At 39.4% G+C, this 22,459-nt stretch overlaps 2 protein-coding genes across 4 annotated transcripts in view; one reads left to right on the top strand and one right to left on the bottom strand.

Annotated features, from left to right (window-relative positions):
- Positions 1-1,524, bottom strand: part of LOC149013969 (DNA mismatch repair protein MutS, type 2) — a 162,086-nt gene extending 160,562 nt beyond the window's left edge. For 2 of the 3 annotated variants that reach the window (XM_089158265.1, XM_089158267.1), the window contains exons 1-2: positions 1,057-1,523; positions 825-953 (exon numbers count right to left, since the gene is read on the bottom strand). In XM_089158265.1, the coding sequence (XP_089014391.1) occupies positions 825-953; positions 1,057-1,308 (381 nt within the window). In that variant the 5' untranslated portion in view covers positions 1,309-1,523. Of the gene's footprint in view, positions 1-824; positions 954-1,056 lie in introns of all 3 variants that reach the window. The other variant, XM_089158266.1, reaches the window with a different exon arrangement.
- Positions 1,525-5,769: 4,245 nt separating this feature from the next.
- LOC149013970 (putative cinnamyl alcohol dehydrogenase 1) lies at positions 5,770-21,502 on the top strand. Its single transcript, XM_089158322.1, has 6 exons — positions 5,770-5,994; positions 11,675-11,788; positions 11,895-12,125; positions 19,798-20,083; positions 20,430-20,580; positions 20,737-21,502. The coding sequence occupies exons 1-6, from the start codon at positions 5,909-5,911 to the stop codon at positions 20,931-20,933; spliced, it is 1,065 nt and encodes a 354-aa protein (XP_089014448.1). The 5' UTR covers positions 5,770-5,908; the 3' UTR covers positions 20,934-21,502.
- The last annotated feature ends 957 nt before the right edge of the window (positions 21,503-22,459 follow it).

Consider the following 22,459-nt stretch of genomic DNA (forward strand, 5'->3'; position numbering starts at 1 on the left):
CCCATGTCATCTCCACGCGATTCCACCCCAATGTCCAAGTGGGTCTGCCTGCATCCCGATTGGGCACATTTGATGGGAAACGACAGAATAAGAGGGGTCGGTTGGTGACAATGGGCACTGATCAGGGAAGGTTAGAAGGAAATAGGGAGAATGCGTTGATGGAACTATTCCAATCGTTCTTCCATAAACGTTAGCCGACGAGCTACCTCAGAGATGGACCCTTGCTGACTAGAGATGGGCTGTAGAGAGTCCAGGCAGGGAGTGCGCCTCGCTATCGCCTCAATCAAGAGTATGATACTTTGGTAGATTCCTCCAGTTGCAGAGGGAGTTCCGTCATCCATGGACCTCTATTACATTATAGAGGATGAAGAAGAAGAGCTGTTTCAAAGCAAGCAAACCTCCTAGACTTGAAGAGATAGAGGGGAAAACTTTTTGTGTTTTTCATTACCTTCCCTTACCCCTTCACATTTATAGACTAGGACTACTTCCCCATTCTTCCTAACAGACTTCCAAAATGACATTACGATCCATACACTCTCTTACAATTAACTTCATATAGCCCATACCATAGACCATACTCATGACATTCACGTTCACGATGGAATTGATAGATTTTATACTGAGCTTTTGTATTTAGCTAATAACCGTGTAGTTTGCGAATATGTATTAAGGATTAGGGGTAACAGTTCCTTAATCTTAATAGCTTGTAGAAGCCAGGCAACACCTAAGCAAAAGACCAGAGACGACACGCTAAACTATCTACACCACATTTAGACAACTACCCAAAAAATCTGTGGACTAATATCGGCGTATAAGATGCTCACCTTAAGGATATTGATGCCACTGAAGTCCATGATAAGACCCCCATACTTGAGCATTTGGACAGCGGCATTGGTTTCGGCCAAAAGTGTCATGCTGTCTTCGTAACTTTGATTCAGTGACCATAATTGTGCCTGGGATGATGGGAGGGAAGACGAATAAAATCGAACCATCAGAAACCATAAGCACTGCGAGAAAACAAAAACAGCAGCGGCAGCCCGAAATCGATTGAGTGACCTTTGTTGCTTCACGACCCAAGGATGTTCCAGCGAACGATGCAACGGAATCGCATACCTTCTCCCATTCCAGTGCCCGGAGACTGTTGTGCAGAATAGCTGATTTCCGAGCAAGGTCGTTCAAGTTCGAGTCCGACTGGAACTGCCTGATAAAAGCTCGCGTTCTGAAACGAACGGGACGACGTGTAGCTGAGAAGGCATCAGAGAAGACGGCAGTAGAATTGCCCAATTGAGTTGTTGACACTGAAATCATCTTTGATCTTCGGGAAGCGTCTAATGCAATGGGCTCGTCATCTTCTTCGAGGTCAATGATTCGGATGGAGTATAACTCCGTAGCCGGTAGCTGCGTTTGTGTTTGTGTCTGCGTCTTACTCCACCTTCGTCGTTCTTGAAAATATCGTTTGCCCAACCTCTGTAGAGGTTTGGCTCGTGCCCAGGAAGAATAACTCCGGCCGTGCCCAGTGAACACTAGAAGTGAACTTTGGAAAACTTGGCTGAAAAACTGCCACGTGTGATATTCTCAAAGCTAAGGTTGTGTTTGGTTCTGTAATTCCCTGGAATCGGTTTCTAGGGAATCAAGATTCCACTCAAAAAAAAATCATTTGATTGCATAATGATTCCAAATCCGGTGATTTGTGAGAATCGGTTGGTTCATGTTTTAGTGTAAAGTTGGGATTATGTAGAAATTAAACCTGTAAACAGATCGGATTCAGCTCGGATACACCAGTATCCGAATCCGAACCCGATTAGCAAAACCGCTATCCAGAATCCGGCATAAATTTCGAATCCGGAACTTTATTGAATATCTAATAACAATCTGATTCGATAAACTATCCGAATGTTGATTGGTAATTGTCATTTCTTTTTATTTTCGAATTACAATTTCCGGTTACCGATTACCATAATCCGAATCCAATTACAACCATTTTTGTGAAAAATGTTTGATACTTTACTCTAATCGGATAATTTTTTATTTTCGATTATTCGATTATCGGTTTCCGAATCCGAATACCGGTTTCTAAATCCGATCATCATCCATTCTCATAATATATATATATATAATACTTTACCCTATCAATAATTTTTTATATCCGATCCGAAAAGCAATTATCCGAATCTGGTTGCTTAATAGACGGATACGGACATTTTTTAGTAAGAACATTTTTTGATACGGACACCCTTAAACGTGAACTCGAGGTGGTGAGCATCAAACCATAAGTTCCTCCAAACCCTACTCGCATAAGCTTCTCTTCAACATGGTGAACTTGAGGCGGTGAGACCATCAAACCAGAATCTCCTCCAAACCCTATTCGCATAAGCTTCTCTTTAGCATCATGAACTTGAGGCAGTGAGACCATCGAACCAGAAGCTCCTCCAAACCAAATTCGCAAAAGCTTCTCTTCAAACACTAGTGGCTGCAGGTCTTCTAACTCTTAAGACTGATCTCCTCGAACGTTGTGCAAGACAAATTTTCTTATATCACTTTTAGGAAGTACTTTCATCATCATGTTTTTGTCGTCACTAAGGAGCATCCTGTTAGATTCAAAATTAGGAATAAATATGACTTGAGTGTGAACCTTAACCGTAGTAATTTCAAAGTAAAGAAGGCTCCGTAGAGCTAATGAAAAAACATGCTAATTCAATAAATTGATTAAACAAAAGAAGCATTAAAATATAAAAAGCTTAAGGCAAATTGAAATTTCTCGCTTCACGCCCTTATGACTCATAAAAGAATCAGTAAGTCCAACACGAAGGGAAGACGATTTGTGGATCCATGATATTTCATGAAGACGAACCATATATGATATGGTGTATGTAGGATTTTAAAATTATTTGGCTTAGCTACAGAGGGCACGACCAGCCGCTAAATGGACAATTTCTACAAAGAAAGTAACTTGGCCAAAGATATCTCAATTTAAAATTGCATTTTGAATTAAAAATAATTTGGGTTTTAAGTTTTAACTATGGTATTTTGTCTTTTAACAATTATTTTAATTGATAAAAATTTAGAATTTTGACTGCTAGGGTGATTACAGTAATTTAGAGTTTATATTAAAATATGTTTTTAGCCAATGGTAGTCTGGGGCAAGGAACAAACTTTCGGCGAAATTTTGCCAAATTTCGCCCATTTCGGTAAACAGCGAACCGAGAATGATGTCGAAAACGAAATTTTCCAACAATCGCCGAAAAATCGGCGATTTCCGGCGAATTAGCGAAATATAGCGAAAAATACCACCGATGTCACTCGTTTTCATTCAAATCCTCAAGTCAAACTGAAACACTTGCCATATTGCAGAAAAACAGTGATGGAGAGAAAAGGAGTGAGTGATTAAGCAAACAGGCTTGAAGAAGAAAAAAAAAAAAGACGCTATTTCAGACTTCGCAGTTGCCGGAGATGGTGGCCGTCATCATCCAGATGGCTTCAAGCCTTAAATAGTATTACGTGTTCATGTTCTTTGACGCAAAACCCTAACCGTGAGAATCGTCCACGATGCTTGAGGAGCTCTTATCTAAAACCTCCGTCGTTGCAACCCCGCATATGTGAGAAGAAATGAGAGAGAAATGAACCCGAAAGGTGAAAAGTGAAACTCTACAAAGTTCGAATGAATAGTTAAAACTTAAAAAAAAAAGAAGCAGGCATCACGTTGAAGTTTCCTGACCACACACGTGGTTGTGTCATGTGTGTGGTAATTGGTAAAAGAAGGTGACGTGCTAGACAAGCAATTAATGCACATTAAGTTTAAAAAATGGATTGGAAAATATCTCTCACAACACTGTCACACATCACTTTTTTTAAAAGAAAAGGTGGCGTGACATGTGAATAGGTTGGGATTTTCGGCGATATTCGGCGAAATTTCGCTGGATATCGTCGGTTCGCTGGGTAGCGATACCCAGCGAAATCTCGTTCCTTGGTCTGGGGTTTCAGAAAAAATATTTAACAGTAAAAGTTAAATTTAATTGAAAAAATTAGTAGACAATGATGTGTTTGATATATTTGCTAGGTAAGAGGGGAGGTAAGTGATATCATCCAGCTTATACAACAACAACAACAACAATAAGCCTTGTTCCAACTAAATGAGGTCGGCTACATGGATTATTGCCCTCCAATCAGTTCTGTTCGAGGACATGCTAGATACAAGGCCTACGCTATACATATCATTTCTCACCACTTCTCCTAAGGTTATCTTAGATCTACCCCTAGCTCTTCTAGTTCCTTCAATATGGATTATATCACTTCTCCGAATAGGAGCATTTATAGGTCTCTGTTGAATGTGCACGTGCCACCTCAAACGACTTTCTCTAAGCTTATCACTTATGGGAGCAACTCCCAGGCCAACTCTAATATGATCGTTTCTTATCTCATCCATCATAGTCTTGCCACTCATCCATCTTAACATCATCATTTCTGCTACATTGAGTTTATCTATATGATTATTTTTAACAGCCCAACACTCTGCACCGTACATCATAGCTAGTCGAATAACGATTCTATAAAATTTTCCTTTAAGCTTTAATGGAATACGCCGATCACATAAGACCCCGGACTCACCTCTCCACTTCATCCACCCTATTTTAATTATTTGGGAAACCTCATCCTCTAAATCACCTCTTTTACTCATGATTGAACTTAGGTACCTAAAACAATCACTCTGTGGAATCTCTTTATCGTCAAGTATCACCACTTCATCATCTGCCCGATCATGACTAAAGTTACAAACTAGATATTCTGCATTCGATCTACTAAGTTTAAAGCCTTTTGATTCCAAAGCTACTCTCCATGATTATAATTTGGTATTAATTCCCACTTGGGTTTCATCAACTAACACAATATCATCCGCATAAAGCATACACCAGGGGACCTCATCTTGAATGTCTTTGGTTAATTCATCCATTACCAGTGCAAATAGATATGGGTTTAAAGTTGACCCTTGATGTAGCCCAACTGTTATCGGGAATTCATTACTTTGTCCCCCCACTGTTTTAACACTAGTCACTGAACCATCACACATATCCTTAACTATATTTACATATTTATTTGCAACACTTCTTTTCTCTAGTACTTGCCAAATTAACGCTCTAAGGACTCTATCATAAGCTTTTTCTATGTCAATAAATGCCATATGAAGGTCTTTCCTACATTTTCTATACCTTTCCATAAGTCTCCTAATTAAGTAAATAGCTTCCGTTGTAGATCTTCCCGGCATAAACCCAAATTGGTTATTCGTAACTGTAGTTACGTGTCTCAAACGGGTTTCAATTATTCTCTCCCATAATTTCATCGTATGGCTCATCAATTTAATGCCTCTATAGTTATTACAACTTTGAATATCTCATTTATTTTTGTAAATTGGAACCACAACACTTCTCCTCCAATCATCTGGCATTTTCCCTGTGCTCATGTTATCATATAAGGTCGAATCCATGAAAAAAGGTTTGACTAGATTTTTTCCGGTGTCGGCTGCCGACCTGACGCACCAACCCTCCTCCTCTACCCGGGCTTGGGACCGGCAGCAACGCACTGGCGGAGTTGATATCATCCAACTTATAGAGTTTATAAATACTATTTGCTCTGCTAAGAGAGAAGTAAGTGATATTTATTATTTGCTGCTAAGACAGAAGTAAATGATATTTATCTAATATTATTTTAGTAACAATGCCCCTTTCTATATACATAAGAAAATTGGGATGGAATATTACATAGGCGCAACTTCTTTTCACAACCGTCTGATTTATGGCCATATCGTGACCATCGGCAGGAGCTGCTGGCCGCTGCAAATAAAAATCCCCCTCGTTGTCGCCAGCAACTTCTTTAGATGTTTGAGGTCTGATCGTATTGGACGTTCAGGTTAACCATGAGTGCCCAAAGTAAGGAGGAATGTAGAGGATGGGCGGCAAGAGATCCATCTGGAGTTTTATCACCATATACATTCAGCCGCAGGTACGAAAATGGGACACCCAGCTTGTATCTTTGGTGCTTGATAATCCTTGTCTGCAATGTTCTGTTTTTATTCCATTATTTGCGTTGATAACAGGAACTGAATTTTATAAAATCATGGATGCAACTGGGGAATTTTGTGTCCTTCTACATGGTTCTTCGTGCTTTCATCACCTAGTTAGGTGTCTGTGAAAGGAACTCCATGGAAACAATTGATTATGAATTAGATCGAAAGAGCCAAAAGTAACAGAACAGAAGGTCAAGAATCGAAAAATTGGAAAGTAATGAAAGAACCATGGAATTATTGATTATACATCCTGATGGAATACTGTTTAACGGGCCAGCTGCTAAACAAAACGAAAAAAATTCGGACTCTTCTTCATCTAAATCATATAGATATGTACGATATAAGAATCCTAACCTTACTAAGCAAATCCTTCTGGAAATTACAAGTATTTAGTTGAAAAATGAATTGTATTACTAATGGGAAAACTTGAATAGCTAACTGACTAAGCCTAACCTCGCATGCCTATCTTCTACGCATATTTTATGCCGATTACATTGGGAACAGATGGGATACATAACCCACCCGAGGCGGTGTTTTATCACCTCCCGTAGATTTCCAAACTTGCCTTTTTGCTGGTATTGTTGTTTTCCTTGTGGGCATGGAGAATCTTTTGTTCAGTGATGAAGAGCTGGTTCTGTCCAAAACTTGGCATTGAAATTTGAAATTTATGGATCTTATTCAGATTTCTTTGAAAGCAAAATTCCAATAAAAACTATTAAGGCAAGTTTCAGGGATACCCCAAGATAATTAGCCAAAATCACAAATACCTGAAAACTATGCCAAATTGGCAATGATCTCCCAAAATGCCTCTTAAATTTGCACAATAGCACACTCATCTCTAAATTTTGCTAAGTCATGATTAGATTGTTCCATAATTCTTAAATTGCCCTTAATCTTTTGTGACTACATAATGTTGTCTTTAACCTTTTGTGATTTACAGTGTCACCTTTAGTAACATAGAATCATAAACTTAGCCTTCTTTCTTCATCCATGAGTTTGTTATTTCTCCTCCCATTCGTAAGCCATGGTGCAGGCTTCAAAGTGAAATACCTTAGCGTGCTCCTCAATTCAATCATCTTCTCAGAACACTTAATGATTTTTTTTTCAACTGAGAAATAAGAATGTTACTTGGTTAAAATATATTATTGATACTTCGAAACTCGAATTTTGTTTCACTCGACGTAGTAATGAATGAGTGTGTGTTTGTGAGAGAAGGGTGAATCATTGAAATTGATTACTTTTTTTAACCAAAATAAAAAGAAATCGACTTCGTTTGTGCTTTGTCTGGTTATGCTTTGAATCATTTTAAAAGTAACAAAACTACATTGATAGTAGCTGACCCCATTTAGTTGGGGCAAGGCTTATTCTTGTTGTTGTTGTTGTTTTTGTATTTCTGTGATAATCTGCATTATGTCTCAAAATGTCTATATAATATTCCATTTGCTCTTCTTGTACCTACGCAAGTGTCCTCGTGATTTTAGATTCTTGTTTGCCTCATTTTGGGTGTCCAAGATCCATAAAAAATGCATCAATGATATTGTTTCAATTTTACCAGGTTTAATTTCTTGATGTATTGATGTAAATCATTTCCAAGATTTCCCACAGGTCCTATGGTTGATCCCAAAACTTAGGGCCCCTAACTCGATACAGGGCTATTTTGGTAAGTTTCTCAAAAGTTTGACATTAGGTGTTGTCTGGACCTTGGACATATTTTGATTTTATTCTATTTTTTTTATTATTGTTTTGCAAGTTATTTAAGAGTCCTTATTTAGTTGAGATTCCCAATTAGGTTGGGATCCTAGAATTCAAGTCCACCTTAATTTCCTTCAGGACTTCATATCTACTCTTAGCATTTTTCTTATTGGAGTCCTCTAGAGTTAGTTATTGACTTTTCTTGTTTGAATCAAAGTCTTAGTCAAGAGTACTTGAGTTAGTTTTGGACGATCCAGTTGGAGTTCTAGTTGGTTTTCCAACTTAAAGTCTTTATACATTTCTCTATTTGAGGCCATAAATAAAGCCTTCTAGCCATGTAATCTTCCAAGTCGAAATTGATAAATAAAATTTTGTTTTAAAGGCAAAGGTTGTGGTCTTCTTGGGAGGGCCACGGCGAATTTAGGAAGCTTTCTTCTTCAATGTCAACAAGAGTTCTTGAATTCAAGTAAGCCTTCTTCAACCTCTAGCAACAACTCAGTATTCACAGCAACTTCTCACTATTAACCAAGTAAGTACAATCCATCCCCCCCCCCCCCCCCTTTCAGCCACCACCCCTCTCTTCCCTGGCTCACGCAAGACCTCCCCTCCCTGTCCATTGCAGACATCCCAGCCCCTTCCCAAACATTGCAGTAACTATAGGACCCTTCTCTTACAAACCCCAGTTCATCCCCTACCCACCCCTAACCCTTTACCCCTAGTACAACGCTCCTCCCTTCCCTTTCTTCCTTCTTTGACCTGCGGCAGCTTTGGAATTCAAGAAAACCCTATTTGCAAAACTTTCCAACCCAAGAAAGATCAAGATTGCATGAATGAACAAAAAAAAGGGGTGGGGGGAGGGAGAGAGAGAAGAAGAAGAAGAAAAGAAAAGAAAAAATAAAAAGAAGGCAAGATTCCATCAAGAACTTCAAGGAAGAGAAGAGAGATTCAAGAATCATTGAAGAACCGTAGGATCCATGTATCATCGCCCAATTCATCGTCAAACCCATCCAAGACCCAACAGCAAGTTTCCAAATCCTTTCTCCCTTTGCTGCAAGACCCTACCCCCTCCCTCCCCTTGCTGCAAGGCTCTACATGCTCCCCTCCCTTTGCAGCAAGACCCTAAACTTTCCCCTCGTTGGTTTGATTCTTTGGCTAAATTACTAGCTTCTCATTTTGACCCAACCCATCCAGACTACTGTTGACCCCTAATTTTTCCCAATTCCATCCACTGTTGACCCCTAATTTTTCCCAATTCCATCCCCACAAGCCTAATTTTTCCCCAATCCCATCCCACAAAACCCTAGAACTATTACTGTGGGTTACAATTATTGAAGCAAACTTTCCAAGGACTGCCTATTAGGCTGATGGTTCATTGGGGGAGGATCCTGGAGTGAACCCCATTTTTGGGCATTATTTGCATCTTTTGCCTTTCAGATTTTGCTCGAAGTGAAGTAAGTTACTTTTGTTTCACTAGATTCCTGTACCATTTTCCTCCTTCTATTTAATCCCTTTGGCATAATTTTATTATTATTTTTTTTGGGGGGGGGGGGAATGCAATTTTTTTATATATTGGGGATGGGGGGGTATTACATAATATACCATCAAGCAAGATTGAACCCACGACCTCTCCACTAAGACTTGTTGGTTTTACCAACCGACCAACCCTACAATGTTTCTATCAGTCAACTTGAGTTATGTTTCTTGTTCAGCACTTAAGACATTAGCACAATAGGTGTATTTTTCTTACCCCTCTAAAGGTTTGAGGTGTCTATCTGGTGGCAGAGAGTGAACTTTTTAGGACTAATCATGATGGGGTTAATAACTGTGAATGACACACCTTCAATTGAGCTTCAATGGTGTGACCGCTGACCTCAAAAGAGCTTCACTGATGGCGGAGAATCTAAAACAATGAAATGGAAGAGAAGAGCAATGGGAGAGGGATATCGTGGTTTGGTCATTTAGGATGCATTCGTCATTTCAAGAAAGATATGGCTAGTAGGATACATTAGTCATCTTATATCATAAGATATAAAATAGTACAACTAAGGGTATATCTGTCATTTTCTCTAACCAACTAATCATTCTAATGGAAAAGGGACAACTGCCAATTTTTAGCATAGTTGGGGTGTTTGTGCTTTTTGTTGATTATCTTGGGGTGTCCCTGAAATTTAATGATTTTTTTCTTCAATTTTTCGAGCCTAACAGAAGAATTTTTAGATGTCCTTTTTTTGGTAATGCCTTAGATACCCATGGTTGCTCATAATCAATCCTTTATAAGTATCATGTAGCCATCAAAGTAGTTAAATCTGTTGGTCAGCAATGATAGTTTTTTATCCTAGTACCAAGACGATCAATTATGCGTTAGTTTTCATGCAACCCAAAACGTGCTGTAAACCCAGTTTTAGAGTTAGGGTATGAAGTGGAATTTCCCTCAAACTAAGGGCTGCCCAGGATTTCCAGCAAAGAGAACCTACTTCTAGGCTGTGTAGAGAGGGCTTTAGCACCTGAAACCTTGTTGTATCACAATTTCCAGATCTGATTTTTAACGAGGGGCGGAACTTGGGGTTAAGGGTTCGGCTATGGTGGGAAAAAAGGTCTGGAGTTGCTGTCTTGTAGTTTCAGAGCTTCTTCCAAGGGGGTTTTGGAAGGTAGGGAAGGGCCTAATTTGAAATAGGGTTAGGTTTCAGAAGTTGAGGATTAGTTGCAGAAAATTAGGGAAAACTGAAGTTCTTGGGAAACTTTTGGAATCTTTTCCTTTCTTCCTATCCTGTTTCTCTTCTCTCTTCCTTTATTTCTTTTTCTTTTTTTTCTGCTACTGTTGCCACAAGTCAGAGAGAGGAGAGGGGAGAGTGCATTGAAGCGAAGAGAGGGAAGAAGGGGCAGCAGGGTGGGGGGAGGTGGGGGAAGGACCAGGAAGGGTCGTAGGGGCCTGGGCCTTGGGTTTACTGGCTCTCGAGGGTAGGGGCCTAGGGGGCTGCTGTTAGGAGTGCGACAGCAGGAGTTGGGGGATTATGGGCTTGTGCAGGTGGGGGAGGGGCTGCGCAGGGTGGTTTGATCAGTGTAGGTAGGGTAGGAAGGGGATGGGGGTCTATTGTACTTGTAGACTGTTGTACTTCTTGAAGAAGAGGATGAAGGCTTGAAGAAGATGCTGGAATTTGCAGGACAGAAGTTAAAAGCTTGAAGAAACTTGCTGGAATTTGAATGGTGTTGAATATTGAAGAAAGATTTCTAAAATCCCCCGAGGCCCTCTCAATAGGAACCCGGTCCACAAACTCAATCAATTTTCATTCAATAACTAGACTTTTTGGTACTAGGCTCTTATAGCTTATTTATAGCCTACTAATAGACTGTTAAGACTTAGTGGGATTCCTTAACAGACTAGGATCTCACCAAATAATTTGGACTCTTGAATTAGAATCTAAAAAAGAGACATGCTGAAAATAAGACTGAGTTATCTCAAACTCTAACAAGCATATGCCTGAATTCTATTTTAATTAAACTTTGGCATCTGTGCTAAAGTTTAAGATAACCAAGGACTCAATAAACTAACTCAAAACAAGTTCTAATCAAAAGAGAACTCCTAAAAGATAGGAACCCTCTTTGTACAAAAAGTCTTGTCTTATCCACAACTTAACCAATTCAAATTCAAATCAAATGAAGAAGTAAAACCCAAATTAAACTCTTAAGAATAAATCTGGAAATAATTCCAGCAATAAAAGATGGCTGAAAATCCCCTAAATACCCCTACTAGGGGGTTCGGCCAGCTCAAGGGGGCTTCTTGGAGCCGTCTAGTGGGCCCCACTTAGGGTTTGGTCCAAGGGAGGTCACCGTGTTCACATCAAAGCACCATCATCATCTTGTGAATAGCAAGCTGAAAAATTGCATTTGTGATTCCTGACTAATTTATCCGAGAAATTCATACAGGATTGTTGAATATGATGATGTGAAACTGAAAATCACACACTGTGGAATCTGTTATGCTGATGTCATATGGACCAGGAATAAGCACGGAGACTCCAAGTATCCTTTGGTTCCGGGGTATGTGCATCATTATATTATTTATGCTTATAATATCAATATGTTTTATTTAGATCTAATTTCTTGATTTGATTCATGATTCTGCATTTAAAATTTTGGTGAACAGACATGAGATTGTTGGAATTGTTAGTGAGGTTGGTAACAAAGTCCACAGCTTCAAAGTGGGTGACCACGTTGGAGTGGGAACATATGTCAACTCATGCAGAGATTGTGAGTATTGTAATGATGGTCTAGAAGTTCATTGTTCAAAGGGAGCAATTTTCACTTTTGATAGCGTTGACGTGGATGGAACAATCACAAAAGGTGGATATTCCAGTGATATTGTGGTCCATGAAAGGTTAGCTGTTGTATAAATGCTAAACTAAGCATCTTTGTCTATTTGTTATGTTTTCTGGATTTAGCATCGATTTAATTACTTGCATGTTCATACCAACTGTCAAATGGATTACAGTATCTGAGTCCTATTCTTCCATCTTTGCTGAATGAATCAGTAATCTAAATACTCGTGTTCTGCAATGCATTTTCAAATGTGTTTTGAACATGTTTCAAGATTACAAGATCAATATCGCGTGACTCATTTTGGGTTCTACTTGAAATGAAACATAGATCAATTCACCAGGTATATAGAGTTTTGATCAGGATTTCAGCTTTTTGGCCAAAATTTTGGTCAGCTCTGAGTTTTGATTTAAAAGATACAAGCAATGATTATATGATGCAGCACAACCAGAAGCTACTGTTCATGCTACAGTAAAGTGAATAGTAACCTAGGAGAGAATTCTTTGGTGGGCTCTAAGTCCAGCTTGCAAGGAGATAAAATAGGAACTATTTTTCGTGGGATTTTTAGAGAACTTTGGAATTTGTTATTTATTTATTGGGATAATTATGTAATTAGATTTTTAATTTAGGTAGGATATCTAGGATCAATTTTTTAGTTAGTTTTAAATTCCTAAGAGTCCTAGTATGATGAATGTTTTTGCTAGTTTTAAGTTACTATAGTTTTTTTTGGAAGAATAAATAAATATATTAAACAAAAGGAAACAAGAGAACAAGGTCTTTAAGCAGAAGACCGAAAAGATGAACTAAGACCCCAAGAGACAACAATAAGCTTGTTCCTTGGGGTATCATCAACAAGGGGATGGGGCATGGCTAATAGTTTAGAAGATACATCAAAATAGATGGCATTCCAAATCCTGTCTATAGAGCGGGATTTGGAAGTCCATTTCGAAGATGCGCTCCTACCAAAGGTGATGGATCAAGGCACAATACACTAGCTTACCAATCCGATCACAAATGGAAGAACTTGAAAAGTTTCTCAAAATCCAAGACCAATATTGAAAAAATCCATATGATCGCCTCGAGTGGGGCCAAATGGAAGCAAGGGCTATTCCCCAGATAGATTTGGAGAAGGGACAAGAAAAGAAAAGGTGCTCAAGGTTTTGTAAACCGCTCCAACAGAGGATGCATTTGGGGTTAGCGGGGATGTGGTGGTTAATGAGGAAGGATTGGGTGGGAAGGGCATGGTTGAGGGCTTTGCAGAGGGTAAGGGAGTGATGGGGGATAACCCCTTTGAACCAAACCAATGAGGGCCAGGGGGGCTTAGGATTATGGGCTCTGAGAAGGTTCCAAGCTGATGAAGTGGTGAAGGTTTTGGAGGTGGAGGGGAGCCAAATGGTGAGGTCTCTAGTGGAGCTAGAGGGGGGTTTGAGTCTAAGACCCATTTGAGATGAACTTTAACAAGAGGGTGGATTTGGGGATACAAATTCCATAAGCAGTGCGAGGACCAAAGTGGTTATAGAGAATGCCTAATGGATGTCACGAATCAAGCCAGAAGGAAGTAGAGGTGACAGTGGAGATGGAGGTCGAAATAGTTGAGATGGCTCGGGGCACAACAAGAGGATTTTCCTCCAGACCCAAGAAGGGTTGTAGGTTTTGTTGAATTCAATCTTAGTAACTTAGCCTTTTAGTTCCCCATAGTTTGACCCCGTACTTTCTGCTAGTTAGATTAGTTTATGATTTTATTTTTTATTGGTTAGCGACACAATCAAATTTTGGTGCCGTTGCGGAGGAACCGAAGCACTGTTGCTATTATTGATTTCTGTCAATTAGGCATAATTCTTAGAGTAATTTTAGTGTTTTTAATTTCTAAGTTTTTCTTTGATTATTTAACTAATCTCTTTTTCTTTTGTTTTGTAGGTGACTACAAGAGTAGCGATTTGATAATTAGTTTAGGTTGTTATCTTTTATTTCTTAGATATAATTGTATTTAGGACAAACTGAAACATTGTATGTTATTATTTCTTCTGATCTATCACCTAGGCAAAAGGACCAACTTTTACGAGTGCTTTCTGAATTCAAGGCAGCCATTGGCTGGTCCTTACTCCTTAGCTAATCTTAAGGGTATAGACCCTTCTATATGTATGCATAGGATATATATTGTGAGGATGGAGCGAAATCCTATAAGGATCCTTAGCATCATCTGAATCCTAACATGAGAGCGGTAGCGACCAATGAGGTGATTAAGTGGTTAGATGTCGGACTTATCTTCTCAATCTCTGATAATAAAGGAGTTAGTCCTACCCAGGTTGTCCATAAGCAATCTGGCATCAATATGGTTCCAAATGTCAATAATGATCTTGTTCCAACTTGTACCGCTATGGGTTGGGGTGTCTGCCTCAATTACCGAAAGTTAAACAAAGTTACCAAGAATGATCATTTCCCCTTGCCATTTATTGACCAAATTTGGAACTCACAGATTGGACATATATTAGAGGTTACTGGTCAGCGACTGAAGCTTTATGTAGATGGCCTTGCTGATGGCCAACGTATTGAGGAGTTGGACCAAGAAGATTAACCTCAAGACTCTTTATGAGTCTCTCACTGAGTTTGGCTGAAGATTTAAACTTAGCGCTTTATGGGAGGCAACCCATTTGTTTAGATGTTATTTCTTGTTCTTTTCTTTGTTTGTTTTTTAGGTTTTAATATTGTGTGCTCTATCACAATTTCAAGCATAAGGTACACTTTTTCCTTTATTTGCTTCTATTATGTTCTTCTTTTCCTTTATATCTTGCATGTACTGAGGTCACTGCATAATTTAAGTGTGGGGGGCTATCAACTTGAGTAGGACTCGTTGATAGTTGGTAAAGCATTGTCACAAAGATTAAAAGTGCCGAAATTTTTTTCTGGCTTTGGTAAGAATTACGTTTTAATTTCTTGCTTAGATACAAAATGAGAGTTTAAGGGTTTTAGAAATTCCATCTAATGTGATGAGCACCCTCTTGAGAGAATAGTAATGAGTTTTACATTTTAAGACTGAGGTTGAATTAGAAAATAGGAACTCCAGGTAGTCCGAAAGGTCTAACCGGGTCTCGGTGTCATCAACATTGTGCCTCGCATTAAACAGTTGGGGTGTCTTTGGTCCAGTCTTGGCCTGTAGCTTAGTTGGCTTGAGTAAGTAAGTTTGAGAGGTATTCTACACCTAGTCCCTTAAGGCCATTTGGCTTGAGAGCGGCTGACCCAACACTCGTTACATAGGCCATCTAGAAAGCTTAAGAGGCAAGACATTGCACGGACTAGAATTGTGTGCATTAAAGAAATAAGTGAATTAAACAACTCGTCCACTAGGGTAACCTAGGGGTTTAAAGGCTTGTTGCACACGCTAAGTGCAACCGTGATTCCTACGAAAGTGAGTTAGGTTTTTTTTCTTTTTCCCAGTATTGCTTTTATTGTTTCATTTTGCTCGAGGACTAGCAAACACTTAAGTGTGGGGGTATTTAATAAGCATGCATATATCATTATTTATTTTATTTAATTTCCCATACTTAGTTAATTAAAGAGAGTTAATTGAGTAATTTTGTGTCTTTTTCAGGAATAAGGTGATTTTGGTTGTTACAGATAATGTGGAGCAAAGTCGGCAAATATATTAGAAGATCTTACTTAAAATAAAATCATAGGATTCAATCTTGCTACCCAAGAAATCATAAATAGTGAGATCCAACTTAGTTAATGCAAAAAGAGCATGAATCTTAGCCAAATTAAAAACAGGTGGAGGTCCAAGGAACAAGATTGGTAATAAGATCTGAAAATCATGTAAACTGACCCACCTTGAGTATTTTGGGCATATCTCTCTCGTATGAACTCCGATTACGGTGATTCAAGATGCTATGGAAAGATAACGAAAATATCTACAACTTTTGAGTTTTTTCCAGAATCTGAACGAATAAAGGTCGAATGGATGGGTAAAGAGGACGAATTTCATTGTGTGCGGGATACATAAAAGAGAAGCCAACCACAGAGAAGAGAAGGAGATGGCGAACACGGATCTTGGCTCTCATCTCTCTCTCATTGCTCAAGAAGAAGACCACAACTCTCTCTTTAAATTTCATCTTTATTTGTTTTATGAACTTCGTTATAATGAGTAACTAGTTCACTTTCTTTTGGATGTAGATGAACCATTGCTTATTTCATTAATTTGATTGTTCTATATTTTCTAGTTGATTGTGTTTGAGTCTGGCCAAAGACGTTCTATAACTAAGCAAACTAAGCGAGCCAAGCTCCTGCGAAGGACGATAGTCTTGCGAAGATAGGGCATATCTAGGAAAAACCATCCGTTGTTTTGAAGCGTAGAGTTATATCGGTTGGTGAAAAGCATTGGGGATTCGAAATCCCAAAGATCTTCATGTATTTATAGTTAAAGTTTTTGCATTGATTAATAGATTTAATTTAAATTAGGTTCTGTTGAATTAAATTTTAGTAACTTAGCCTTTTAGTTCCCCATAGTTCGACCCCGTACTTTTTGCTAGCTAGATTAGTATAGGATTTTATTTTTGATTAGTTAGCAACACCATCATGCACCAATAGAGGTAGGAGGATTGAAGCACAGAACGGATGAGGACCACTCTCCTGGCAAATGATAAAAGCTTACCCTTCCAGAGGTGCAGCTTCTTACAGATATTATCCAGCATAGGGAGGCAGTGGTGACGAGTGAGTCTACCTGGAATGAAGGGGAGACCAAGATAGGTCACAGGAAAGGATCCGGGTTTGAAGCCCGAGAGGAGGAGAGAGGCTCGGAGATGGTCAGGGACGCCAGAGAGGAATAAGGTGGACTTGTCAAGATTGACCCGAAGACTAGAGAGGGACTCAAACTGCAAGAGGGCTAAGAGGATGGAGGATATTGAGAGATGATTCGCTTTAGAGAAGATCATAAGATTGTCGACAAAAGCAAGATGGGAGAGATTAAAGGACCTGCACTTGGGGATGGGGGAGATGAGGAGCTGATCAGTCTTGGATTGAAGGATGCGGGAAAGAACTTCTAAGGCTAAGGAGAAGAGGTAGGGAGAAAGTAGGCAGCCTTGGCGGATGCCAACGCGTGCAGGGAAAAAACCTGTCGGGGAACCATTGGCGATAATGGAGAATCGGGGAGAGGAGATATAGTTTTTGATTCAGTGGATGAAAGGGAGGGGGAAACCCATAGAAGAGAGGACATCACTAATGAAGCCCCAACGAATTGAATCGAAGGAGAACAATCTCCGCAAAAAGGAGAATGTTGTCCGTGATGCTATGGCCTGAGATAAAAGCTGATTGATTTGGGATCACAAGGGAAGGAAGCGCTTTTTTTAGCCTATTCACTAGGATTTAGAGATGAATTTGTAGACAAGGTTCCAGAGGGAAATGGGGCGAAAATCAGAGAGGGAGGAGGCTCCCTGTTTCTTGGGAATGAGACAAAGGAATGTTTGATTAATGTAGGAGAGCTGAGAGGGGTTAAAGAAGAAGCTACGGATGGCATTGACAAGGTCATTCTCAATGAAATCCCAGGATGCCAGGAAAAAACCCATACTGAAGGCATCAAGGCCAGGGGTTTTATTGGGCTTGTGAGAACAGATGGCAAGGAGGATTTCTTTCGAAGAGGGGATAGCGCAGAGAGAGTAGTAGTTGGAAGGGTCAATGAATTTGTTAATAAGGTTGGGTGGAGGGGGGGGGGGGGGGAGGAAGCGAGGGAGGGGAAAGAAGATTGGAGAAGAAGGAGACAATCTCAGCCTTGTTTTCGTATTGAAGAATGTCTCTTTTATTATTTAAGCACCTGTAATCAGCTTATTGAGGATGGAATAGAAAAATATGAATTGAAGCTTTAGCTTTGTGCATTTGCCCCCTCCCCCCCTCTTTCCTTCTCCTCTTCTCTTCTTCTTCTTATAAGTGTTCTTATCCTTCTTCCCCTTCTTCTTAAGTGTTCTTCTCGTTCTTCCCCTTCTTCTTCTTATGAGTGTTCTTCTCCCTCTTCCCCTTCTTTCAAATCTAATTCTTCTAAGATTTTCCCTTTCCCTCCCTATCTTCTTGATCCTTCTTTCTTCTTTGTTTTGTCCCCCATTCTTATAACAACAATACTTTGGTTGAATTGAGTTCGCCCATTACATGTTTTTCAAGATGTTCCTATGATAAGAGAAGGGTGTTTTTTTTTTTTTGGGGGGGGGGGGGGGGGGGGGGGGGGGAGAATGTGATGTAACCAGCCAGAATCACCTGACGAAGAATCACAAAAGAGCCTAAGGCAGCAACCCTCTTGCAGCATCTCCTAGAAAGGCCAAAATCTATCAAGGGCATTTATTCATTTTACCTACTTATTTTGAGTCCTAGTGAGTTCAGTTGAGTCTTTGAATATTTTAAACGTTCATATCTACTTTTGTTTTGTTATTTGGAGTCTTATTTGTCAAGTTATGATAGAGGCCCATTCTAAGTAGAATTCCTTAAGTTGTTAGCTTGGTTTAATAAGGACTGTGTCAAGTTATGATAGAGGCTCATTCTAAGTAGAATCCCTTAAGTTGTTAGCTTGGTTTAATAAGGACTCCCTAGTTTGTTGAGTCCTAGAAGAGTTTCTTTGTTGTAGTCTATAAATTCAGAGTCTAGGCTTGTAAACAATCATATTGATGATTAATAAAATTCAGAAGAGAGAGTTGCAGCCAGAGAAGTGTGATGGATGTGCTTCAGGGGTTCCAAGCTTGAGGAAAGCCTGCGGCGCCTATTGAGGGTGATTTTCTTCAACTTCTTTCAACCACCGGCGGTAAATCAGCAAGTATAACCCCTACACCTCCCCAACTGCTATTCCCCTTTTCTACCTCATCATTCTTCTACTGTTTTTGTTGAAGTATATGCAAGTCTGGACTATTTTACTATTCACGTGAACAGTAAAAAACTGTGTTACTATTCACGTGAACAGTAAAAACTGCATAGTTTCTATTTCTAATGTAGGAATCTTGCTACATAAGTTTTGGGAGTTTTTAGAAAGCATAGTTTTTATTTTGGTGGTAGCTTCTATTTTCAGAATTTTATATTTTAGGAGCTAGGAAGTTACTAAAGTTGTAATTTTTTGTTTCCTTTTTGTAGAGGACAATTACTTGTCTCTCAAGTTGTATTAGATTCATTAGAAGCTATAAATAAAAGGGCTCTGTGATTCTAGACTCTTAAGCAAGAATCACGAGCCTCTTCTACTAGTTCTTCATCTCTCCTCTTCTTCTTCATCTCTCTTTTCTTTGTTCAAGTTCAGCTGCTGTTTTGATTATTTAATGCTTGTTTTCTAACAATTTTTCCATTTTTCCTTTTTCATTTCCCTTCTATGTTTTGTCCTCTGCTTTCCCTTTTGAGTTTTTTGTTGTTATCAAGTGAGGAAAAGAATCCGGTAATATGATGAGTTATTTTGGGAACACAATATCTCAATCTCAATTTCTGAAACGGATGTTGTTTTCCAAGTTTCTTTGTGTATCGTTAGTTTCTTCCTTTTGAATCTATATACATTTTTTATTATTTTCTATAAATACCATTAATGTGAAACAAACTGTACTGAGTGTATTGTTACAGTCTTCAGAAAAGTGGTTATTGTGTTGACATTATTTATCAAGCTTGTTAAAGATATGCTTCACTTGTGCAAATATTGTTGAACTAATTCTTGCTGCTGAGTTTTCTTTCCCCCCATTTTGACACGAGCTTGCCAGGATAAATGAGTGTTCTTGTTGCTGCTTCAACAGGTACTGCTATAGGATACCTGAAAGCTACCCATTAGCTTCAGCAGCACCCTTACTTTGTGCTGGAATTACAGTGTACACTCCCATGATGCGCCATAAGATGAACCAACCTGGCAAATCTCTTGGTGTGGTTGGCCTTGGCGGCCTTGGGCATATGGCCGTGAAGTTTGGAAAGGCTTTTGGGTTAAATGTAACAGTTTTCAGTACAAGCGTTTCCAAGAAGGAAGAGGCTATGAATCTACTTGGTGCTGACAAATTTGTGGTATCGTCTGATCAAGTGCAAATGGAGGTAATGTTCTTAATGTTTCTGGTTCACTACTTGTTTGAGGTTTCTTGATATAAATCTATTTCATGTCTATTGTTTACTAGGAACAAAAAAAAAAGGTTGAATAAAAAGAGTGAGGATCTTTTTTTTTGGATGAATAAAAAGAGAGAGACAGAGAAAGGGGGAAGGGGTGTGTGGAGATGATTTTTTATTTGCATCTATTCTCAAATAAATGCTAAATCTTTAGAACAGCTACAAGTTGGACATACTTCTTGATTGATGACTAAATTTTTTCTGTTTGGTTGGAAGTGGGGAATGCTTGTGACAATTTCTGCTTGTATTTCCAATAATTATATCTTTCCCCTTACAGGCCTTGGCAAAATCCCTTGACTTCATAGTTGACACCGCTTCGGGGGATCACTCGTTTGATGTCTACTTGTCGCTTTTGAAGACTGCTGGAGTTTTTGTGATAGTGGGCTTTCCAAGTGAGATCAAATTTCATCCTGGAAGCCTTATTCTTGGTAATTCTCTCTTGCGTGCTCCAAAAACGAACTCTTTTAGTATATTGCATATATGTTTGGTTTCAGGTCTCATTTTCCTTGATAATGGAATATGGGCAATTGTTGGCCAATTAACTATCATATACTTGTATCATATACTTGAACATGACTTGGCAGGAATGAGAACTATTTCGGGAAGTGTCACAGGTGGTACAAAACAAACACAGGAAATGATAGATTTTTGTGCTGCCAACAAAATATATCCAGAGATTGAAGTAATTCCAATTCAGTATGCAAATGAAGCAATTGAGAGAGTAATAAAAAGGGATGTGAAGTATCGGTTCGTGATTGATATTGAGAACTCCTTGAAATGAGACCATTTACGGATATAACTTTGGATTGTGGTACGTGTCCCAGTGGCTAGCAAAGCATACAGTGGTGCTTTTCAGTGTATTTTGGCTGCTTAGGGCGACGAGCATAACGATCTGTTAAATAAGGGGTGGGTGTGTATTTGATGATTTGATCATATCATCCAAGGTTGGAGATTACCGTTGTGCATGTAAATTTGAGTCTTCTTAACCTGGGGCAAATAAATGTTAATCGGGTAGGTAGCCCCTGAGCTTAGACTTGTTTCTGTGATGTGGCTATGCATACTCATTGATTGTGCAGGCCAAGAAGATCTGAGTAGCTTTTCATGTTGACTCTCATAATAACCTTTATGTGCAAACCCTAAAGGCCTTACTGGTGCTCCTTTTTTTTCTAATTTTTATATGTATTTTTCTGTTGAGGTCCTCAATTTTGTGGTATATAATCGAAGCGATGTAATTGGTATTCCTCATCAGTTGATCCTGCTTCTGTGATAACAGTCATACATCGATCATGCGTCAGTGTCTTCATTTCATTGGTCTTGTTATTGGCATTTTGCTTCAATGCTGTGTAATAAATGCGCACAGTGAATGTTCCAAATGTAGTCACGTCAACTATTGAAATCGTGGCTGTTGAAGGTCACATGTGCCACTTCAGCTCATTAAGTGAAGCCAAACTGTATTAAGGGTTCGGTTTAACAATTCGTACCCAACCCAGTCTAACTCAACTGGACTGAATACATCCTCTAAAGTTTCAATTTCAAAATCCCAAAACACAGGAAAAACGAATATTTCGTTTGTCTGAGCAGAAACTTCGTCTTCAGACTTCTAAGTTTTGAGTAGGGGTGCTAGTTTAGTCTTGATGGCCCTGACCGTCCTGAGCCCGATTAGGACTTGGATTCTAGATTTTGGCCCTAAGGGTGGTCTAGGGCCAAAATATTCTGGCCCTAACAAGGGCTATGGGTGGGCCTGGGTTTACTATTAGGTTTGCTGGGCTTGTCTCCACCCATCCCTGATTTTTAGCCCTATCCTTGGCCCTGATTTTGACCATAATTTTGTCTTTGATGCTTGATCTCAATGAATTAGGAAAATGGACAAGGATAGGATCAATCAAGGCTAAGCCAAGTATAGAGTCAATCAGGGCTAAGGCCAAGGCTAGGGAAGGGCTAAGTATAGGGCTAATCAAAGCTAGGGTCAGGTACAGAGCCAATCAAGGCTAGGGACAAGGCCAATCAGGGTGAAAATGGGCTTGGCTTAGCCTTGTAGAGCTTAGGGTCATGGACAATAATCTTTGGTCCTGAATTAGGGTCAGGATGAGAATGGGCTTAAATTAGAATATATAGGGTTGGACTTAGCATTGCAAAAGACTGACCCTAGTTCTGAGAAGAAACATATAGAGAGAGAGGGAATCAGACTTGCTGCTTCTAGCGGTAGCGCCAGACTTCATTGCTGAATCGTTACCATAGCGTCAGTGGTCTTTCATGTAACTGGTCTGTGATAAATGGGCCAGATTTCCACTGTAAGGGCTCGTGCTC

The sequence above is a fragment of the Hakea prostrata genome, chromosome 6 (genome assembly GCF_041222555.1).
Source record: "Hakea prostrata isolate BN-2017 chromosome 6, UWA_Hpros_2, whole genome shotgun sequence".
NCBI classification, from domain to species: Eukaryota; Viridiplantae; Streptophyta; class Magnoliopsida; order Proteales; family Proteaceae; genus Hakea; species Hakea prostrata.

Coding starts and splice junctions, on each gene's coding strand:
- LOC149013970 (XM_089158322.1), top strand. CDS start 5,909: ATGAGTGCCCAAAGTAAGGAGGAATGTAGAGGATGGGCGGCAAGAGAT. Junction 20,084..20,429: donor CTGATCAAGTGCAAATGGAG/GTAATGTTCTTA, acceptor TTCCCCTTACAG/GCCTTGGCAAAATCCCTTGA. Junction 20,581..20,736: donor TCCTGGAAGCCTTATTCTTG/GTAATTCTCTCT, acceptor ATGACTTGGCAG/GAATGAGAACTATTTCGGGA.